Source organism: Microcebus murinus, chromosome 2, assembly GCF_040939455.1.
Source record: "Microcebus murinus isolate Inina chromosome 2, M.murinus_Inina_mat1.0, whole genome shotgun sequence".
Lineage (NCBI taxonomy): Eukaryota > Metazoa > Chordata > Mammalia > Primates > Cheirogaleidae > Microcebus > Microcebus murinus.
In genome coordinates, this window is record NC_134105.1 from 34,974,644 (window position 1) to 34,982,709 (window position 8,066).

The 8,066-nt window shown below is 52.0% G+C and overlaps 1 protein-coding gene across 1 annotated transcript; it reads left to right on the forward strand.

Moving 5' to 3' along the window:
- Positions 1-4,977: 4,977 nt before the first annotated feature.
- On the forward strand, positions 4,978-6,954 carry LOC105877498 (fatty-acid amide hydrolase 1-like). Its single transcript, XM_012776072.3, has 2 exons — positions 4,978-5,123; positions 6,604-6,954. The coding sequence occupies exons 1-2, from the start codon at positions 4,992-4,994 to the stop codon at positions 6,730-6,732; spliced, it is 261 nt and encodes an 86-aa protein (XP_012631526.2). The 5' UTR covers positions 4,978-4,991; the 3' UTR covers positions 6,733-6,954.
- Positions 6,955-8,066: the final 1,112 nt, after the last annotated feature.

Genomic DNA, 8,066 nt, shown 5'->3' on the forward strand with positions numbered 1-8,066 from the left:
TTCCCCAGAGCACCTAGACCTGCAGAGCATATAGGGAAGCTCCCAGGGTCTTTTGGGAAGTCCATGTGGATTCCCCCTGGGTGAGGACAGCTATGGCCCAAGGCCCTGCCCTACAAATGTGGCCCCTGGAGAGAGTGAGGCTACCTTGTCCCCAGCCCAATCTCCCCTCTGAGCCCCTTGTTACCCCAGGTGTACTCCAGTAACCGGCCCCTTCGAATCGGCTACTACGAATCAGACGGCTATACCCAGCCATCCCCTAGCATGGCCAGGGCCGTGCAGCTCACCTCCAGGCTGCTCCAAGATGCAGGACACCAGGTAGGCTCCACCTAGCCCCGGTGGGGAGAGAGGTGGGACTGGTATGAGCATGCTGGGCTGGGCCATCCCTGGGGATATAGGAGGTTATGTCTGAATTTGGGCTGCTTAGACAATTGTGTTTTTCCTGAGCTTCTTGGAGAAGACTGATGAGGTGGGGGCAGGGCGAGCCCCATCCTGTAGGGAAGGCATTAAGGTTTTGTGCCTTCTCCCCTCAGTGGTGGAGACTTAGGGACCCAATCCTATAATTCCTTTAGCCTGGGTTCTCTGTCTCCATCAGATGGCTGTATGGAGCTCTGTCTTGAAAATCCCCACCCCCAGCCCAACCTCTACCTCCCCTGCCCCCAGTGGCTTGTCCTGGCCCCATGTCCTCTTTGAGAACGGCTGGTTGACCACACACTTACTATGTGATCTTGGGCCAGTCTCTCAATCTCCTCGAGTCTCAGTTTTCTACCACATGGGGTGGCCGTGAAGATTAAACGAGGTCCCATAGGACAAGCACTTGGCACACTGGCTGGATCTGGTGAAGCATGCAGGAAATGAGGGCTGCCCTAATTGTGTTGCATCTGCTGTGTGGGGCTGAGGGTGTGGGCATGGCAGGAGAGGGGTCGGCCACACGGGCCTCCCATGCCCTGCTGAGGGGCCGAGGTGGACGGAGATGAAGGGGTGGTGTGGCATCCCCCTTTAAATCCTGGGGAATGAAGAGGAGCTCCAGGCTCTTAGACAATTTGGGCTGCTTGTGTCTCTCCAGGTCATCCCCTTCTCCATTCCTCGCATAGAGTATGCCATCGAACACCTGTACTTTGGGGGTCTGTATGGCGATGGAGGGGCCACCCTGCTGGAGAAATTGTATGTCATCTGTTGGGACTTGAATGGGGATGGGCAGGGGGGCTGAAGCCAATCCAAGCTCCAAGAGGGGAACTGGAGGCCTGGGCCGGAATGCCTCTGGCTAACAGTGTGACCTTACGCCACAAGGCACCCACTCAGGCCACGTCTTTAGGATGCACGAGTCCCAGGGGCAGGGCCGGAGCAGAAGTGTGTCTTTGGCTCTGACCTCCCTCTTGTCTATGGAGGGGAAGTTGGGTGGGTCCCACTGTGGGGACAGACCAAGACTGAAAGGCTCTAATGGACCCAATATGTGACTGGCTCCTCAGAGAAGGGGACATTGTGGACCCCAGCATAAAGGAGATGGTCAGCCGTTTACGCCTGCCAGACCCTGTCAAGCGTTTCATGGTCTGGATCCTGAAGTACATAGTGAGTGTGGCCATGCATGGGGAGGGCTTCAGAGGGGGGTCTGGCGAGGGGATGGTCCAGAGAGGGGATGGGGCTCAGGGAGGGTGGGGGGCTCTCAGAGGGAGAGGGTGGCTCAGAGAGGGGTTCAAAAAGGGGAAGAAGAAATAAAGGAGGGGGTACTCATGGGGCAGAGGCTCAGGAGGGGAAGGAGATTTAGAGCAGGGGGCGCTTAGAGTGGGCTCAGGGCTGGTGAAGTGGTGGGGGCTTGTTGAGGAGCAGAGGGCTCCGTGTCAGTGTGCTGAGCAGTGGTGCCCTTCCCGGACCCCCGACCTAAGCAGGCTGGCTGCTCCTCTGTGGATTCTGAAGGTGGTCTCCTCCCTCTCATCCCACCTCTAGGACCCCCGAGCTAGCCGGGCTTTGGAAGAGACTTGTGGTGTGGGGTGAGTCTCCTCAGGTCCAGCTCTGGCCCACAAAGGTTGTCCACAGGGTGGTGGGAACTGGGTGAGGGGCATGTGGCTGGAGGTGGTGTCCACTTTGGGGGAGAACTATTTGGATTTTGGAGTCTAGTTAGGGTTTTGGGATCATGCTTGACATTAGGGTTAGATCAAGACTTTTGATTGGCAGTGGGATTGGGGCTGGTTGAGGGCCAGGATTTGATTTGGAGTTAAGATCTGAGTCAAGGCTAGAATTGGGGTCAGGTTGAGGTAAAGGTTGGGGCTGAAGTTGAGCTTAGATTTTGGCTGGGTTTGGAATTGGTTTGAGTTGGGGTTGGTGGTGAAGATAGACTTGGATTCAGGGTTGGGATTAGGGTTGGAACTGGAGTGGGGCTAGAGTTAGGGTTAGAGGTGAGGTTGGGAGGAGATTCTGGATTTGCTGTTGGGGTTGGCCTGGTGGGGGTTAGAGTTGAAGTACTGGGTATAACCGAGCTGGAGTGGCCTGAGGGCTAACCAGATGCCTCACAGATTAGAGGAAGAAGCCTGTGGCCTCTGGGGGGCCTATGAGTCCCTGTGGCTGGTGGAGTGGAGAGGTTGACCAGAGGAGGTATGCTCTTGGGGACCTTGGGCAGGCAGGGTATCTTGGACGGGGGACAAGATACCGAATCACCTCCAGCCCTTCAGTGATTTGCAGCCTACACTAAGGCCATGAGTGCCAGATTCCTATTTGTATAAAATGAGACCCTCCCATGCTGACCTTTGACCTTCTCAGAGTCTTCCTCATTTCCCCAGGACACCCAAGAAACTGTGGGAGCAGCAGGCAGCAGTGCAGGTAAAGTGTGCCTAGGAAGACCTCAAGGGGTGCTGGAGCTGGGGCCACAGGACCTGGGTGGTGACCTGAGTGGCCAGACAGGGGGCAGAGCTCTGGCCTGGCCTGCAGGGGAGGCCCAGCTGGACCTGGATGGGGAGGCTTAGTGACCTCCCCATATATAGAAGTTATTCTATTCCATCTCTGTGAAGCATTGTCCCCAAATTATTGCAGCCTGAGAGTCCCCTTCCCATCCCTTTACCTCAGTCCCTGGGAAGATCCTGACCCTCCCCAGCTATCTCACAGCCCAAGAGTGCTTCCTGCTGTGTGCCCCACTCCGCCTGGCAGCACCTGACCGTGTCTGACAGACAGTGAACCCTGGTGGTCCTCCCCTCTCACCCCTCACCATCCCTTAGGACTATCAGCAAGAGTTCATAGCCAAGTGGAGGTCCCTGGACCTGGACGTGCTGCTGGCACCATCGCTGGACCCTGCTTTCTATATCGGCTATCCTGCCAAAGCCACAAGTGAGAGAGCACTGGGTCCCATGGGATTGAGATTGGGAATCCAGGGCTCCTAATTCCTATTTCAGCTGCTTGACTTTTGTCTCCATTCACTTTTTAAAAAAATTTCTTAAATTGAGATAAAAGTCAGATAATATAAATTCACCATTTTAAAGTGTACAATTCAATGATTTTTGGTATTTCTGAGTGTCATGCAACCACCATCACTACTTAGTTCCAGAACATTTCCATCACCCCAAAAAGACACCTAGTACTTGTTAGCAGTCACTCTCAATTTCCATTCACTTTTTCTTTTTTCTTTTTTTTGAGACAGAGTCTCGCTTTGTTGCCCAGGCTAGAGTGAGTGCCGTGGCGTCAGCCTAGCTCACAGCAACCTCAAACTCCTGGGCTCAAGTGATCCTTCTGCCTCAGCCTCCCGAGTAGCTGGGACTACAGGCATGTGCCACTATGCCCGGCTAATTTTTTTCTCTATATATTAGTTGGCCAATTAATTTCTTTCTATTTATAGTAGAGACGGGGTCTTGCTCTTGCTCAGGCTGGTTTGGAACTCCTGACCTCGAGCAATCTGCCCACCTCGGCCTCCAAGAGTGCTAGGATTACAGGCGTGAGCCACTGCGCCCGGCTCCATTTACTTTTTAAATGAACTTTTATTGAAGTGTAATTTACACACACTAAAATTCACAGATTTCAAGTGTGTAATTTGATGAATGTTGAGAATTGTATACAGATGTATAATCACCACTATAATCAGAAGTATATATCTTCAGAATTGATAGAATATATATTTTCATCACTCCTAAATTTCCCTCGTGTCCCTCGTGTCACTTTCCCCTACCCAGCACCCACTGATCTGCTTTCTGTCACTATAGTTTTGCCGTTTCTAGAATTTCATATAAATGGAATCAAAAGGTATGAGGCTTTTGTGTTTGGCTTCTTACACTTCGCACCTCCATTTACTCTTAACATGCTCTCTGCTGTCACCACATTAGAAGGTATCTTCAGTCCAGCCCACCTGAAATGCAGGCTCAAGACAGGACAGTAGCTAGGGCCCCCTGGGGCCCATGCACAGATTCTGGTCTCAGAGGTACTGCTCAAAGCATATGAAACCCAGTTCCAACCCCAATCCTGGACTCTCTCCCCTGAGCTTAAAAACATGTCCTCCTGAGTCCCCCACAGTGGCAGGCCAAAGGCACATCCCACACCTGGTTCTGCTCGTACACAGGCGGCTGCTGCAGAGGAACTGTCTTTTCAACTCAGGGTGATACTGTACGCCCCCCATCTTGGAGTCCAGTACACAGGAGGGCCTAATCCTCTGCCACCCACTGGCCCTGTACCCTTTAGAAAAGCTACCTTACTTGTTTGCCTCCTGGATGTTCTCATTTGTCCACAGGGACTAGGTAACCCCACCTCACAGGCAGGGAGAGGATTCAAGGGATCAGCACTGTGAGGAGGCCAGCACAGTGCCTGGCCCGGAGTAAGGCTTCAGCAGTGCCAACTGCCCCCTTCCCTCCACCTGGGGAAGAGCCTATGACCGGCACCCGCCGGCCCGTCCGAGCCCGAGGGCTGCAGTTCCGAGAAGGACCGGGAGGGGGCGCGCGCCCGCGTTCTTCCCCGGCCGCCCCGAGTCTTACGGGACTGATTTCCTGGGTTCATCTGATCTTCCCGCAGCAAGCGCCTCCTACATGTTCCTGTACAACATCCTGGACTTTCCCGTGGGCGTGCTGCCTGTCACTACCGTCACGTCACAGGACGAGGAGGAACTGGCCTTCTACAAGGGGTACTACGGAGATAATTCTGACAGAAATTTCCAGGAGGTCAGTTTCCTTCTCTTCTCGAAGCCTCTCCCTCAGGGGGACAAACCAGGGCTGATTCTTGGTCAGTCCGAGTTGGGGGTCCCTGTGGGGGTGGGGGCAGAGAGCGTAGGTGGGGCTGGTCCTTCCTAGTATTTACCCTTTATCACTTCTGCTGCAGTTTCACCCCATCCTCAAGGGGACACCATTTGACGTCCATGTCAGCCCCATCCTTGTCAGGGGAGAAAACTTTGCAAGACCAGTGCTCTTCTTGGTACTTCTGCAGGGAAAATTGATCCCAGAGGCTGGGAGGGTGGCGCAGGGCAAGAGCCTTGGTTAGGAGCTTACTGGACTGGACATCGCCTATCTCAGAGCCCCAGCTTTTTTTGGCCAGGAAAATGGGAAGAAAAAGGTTGTGCTAAAGGTTAATTAAACCGAAAAAGGGAGTGCAGCACTTAGCATAAGGCCTTGTGTATAGGAAGCGTTCAATAAATGCTAAACTATTATTAACTCAGCGGTGGTTTCATAAAAGGAAATATTACCCTGGGCCTATTTAACTGCAGGGTCTAAAATAACAGCCCTGATTATGGTGAGAGGGAGAAGTGGAGAGAGGGAAAGAGACTGACTCTGAAAAGTATGCATGTGTCTGAGTTAGACAGTAACTTACTTTTTCTGGAAATTGATTTTAGTGCTAGAGTTACCCAGTGGAACTGCTGACCTGAATTCTGAGAAAATAATAATAATGACACTATCTCATGTGTCTTGAGCTCCTACTCTGTTCCAGGAGCTGTTTAAAGTGCTGTATATAAATATTAAATCATTAAATCCCAGAACTCTCCTGTGAGGTTTTACAAATGAGGAAAATGGAGGCACACACAGACTAAGGCACTGGACCAAAGTCACACAGCCAGTTGAGGTGGAGGAGCCAGTTCTTGAAGCCAGGAGATCTGGCTCCAGAGACAAAGGCACATAAGGGCTTTTATGATATCATCATCATAAAGCAATGAACATGTTTGAATTACTACAAGTATGTGTGGATTTCGTGGTAGGGGCTCAGGCTTAGTCCCCATGTTCCTGGGCCTGTGTTTTGGGTCAAGGCAATGTTTTCATTGTAGAAATATAACCAGGCTCTAGTCAGGGACTTGCATGTTCTTCTTTTCCTTGCTGTGAACATTGGGTGGATGCTTGGCTTTCAGCTTTATATTTCATCATTTTAGGCAGCATTCTGCACAGGGAGCAAGTTTTACATATTAACCCTGGAAAATTATAGACAAAATAAAATCACAGCAGTCTTTTCAAGTTTCACTGATTGCTGAGGAAGCTTGGAACTCCAAGATGCAGGACATCTTTGCCTTAAGATAGATCAGGGATGGGAAGTCTGGACTAAGGCATCACCTAGGCCAGCCCTTGGCACTGAGGCCTGGAACAGCATGGGTGGTGAGGAGGGCAAGTGGCCTGTGAGCAGGAATCAGGCTCTGAGCTCTGAGACTCTCTCTCCTGGCAGGCTGTGAGAGAATCCGTGGGACTTCCAGTGGCTGTGCAGTGCATCGCTTTGCCCTGGGAAGACGAGCTGTGTCTCCGGTTCATGAAGGAGGTGGAGACCTTGGTCAAGAACCAGAGGGGGCCTGAGTGACAGGCCACTCCTTTTCCTGGAGATCTCCATAGATCCTCACCCAAATCTGCTCCCAATGCCCCTAGCTTCTCATGAATACCATATCCACCTCATGTCTCTTCTAGGAACCTACCACATTCCTTTTCTTTGTGGTCCCTCTGTGTGGTGCTTAATACACGGACTCCCCAGATCAGCCCAAGATGGGGAGCAGGGTGAAGGTCTTAATAAACACTTCTGACTGTCTGGCCTCGTGATCTCTGGTCTGGGTAGGGCTGTAGCCTCCTGGTGGCCTTCTGTCTCCAGCTGCTCTCCTCCAGCTCAGTCCCGCAGGTGCTACCCCAGATTGTAGCAGAGGGGAAAGAACCCCAGATGGAGAGGCCTGGAGCCCTGGGTCCAAGTCTTGGCTTTGCCACTGGCTTGCTGTGTGATGCTGGGAAGTCACTTCCCCTCTCTGGACCTCAGTTTTCTCATCTGCAAATTGAGGGGTTTAGATTTTATAAGGTCCATGGTACCTGCCCGCTTGACCATTCTGCAAGCTGTGATTTCTAGACATCACCCTGAGGAAGAACTTGGCATGGCTTCCACTGATATCTGGAGAAAGTTCCAGAGAGCAAGGCTGAGGGAGTGGAATGCAGTCGGAATGGACCTTGGGTTAGAACCCAGACCCTTGGCCCACAGTCCAGTGCTTTTCCCACCAAGTGCTGATCCCTTGATGACAGGGGGTGACATTCAGCACCTCCTACCCCAAGACCCTCCATAGCCTCCTCTGCCATGACTCTATCACAGCACTGCCTCACTCCTTCCCTCAAACTGGAGCCCTCTTGCCAGCACAAGTATACCGTATGCTTCTGCCTTTGGGCCTCTATTCTTCCTTCAAGCCCTGTGTCAAATGCCACTTCCTCAAGGAAGCCTTCCTTGATTCCTCACCCCATCATGACTTTCCTTTCATCTGAACTCTCTTGAGGTCTTCCCCCTATCAAATCTTTCCTTTCTCCTATCCCATTCCTCTTTGTAGCCCAACTTCTGATGAACTAGGCACACTAATGAACTCACTCTTCCCTGTGTGTGATGGCACAGATCTCCTGCAGAAAATATATCAATGCAAAGGAATGGAATTCATCCATCCACCCATCCATCCTACATTTGTTGAGTCCCTCCTCTGAGCACAAATGGTGGAATTTCAGGCAGAAAAAGGCCCAAGTTAAAAGAATTTAACTCAGATGGAGACCCCAGGAACCACACCAGAGGGTCAGGCCTGACTCTGCCTACCACAGAAAGAACCATGTGGGTGTCCAGGTGCAGGCTGGACAGAGCTGCTGCTGACCTCACTGTGGCTCCCCCTGTCTCTAGCTCTT

Excerpts from the sequence above, each read along its gene's own strand:
- LOC105877498 (XM_012776072.3), top strand. The coding sequence starts at position 4,992 with ATGTTCCTGTACAACATCCTGGACTTTCCCGTGGGCGTGCTGCCTGTC. Across the intron at positions 5,124-6,603 it reads CTGACAGAAATTTCCAGGAG|GCTGTGAGAGAATCCGTGGG; the intron begins GTCAGTTTCCTT and ends CTCTCCTGGCAG.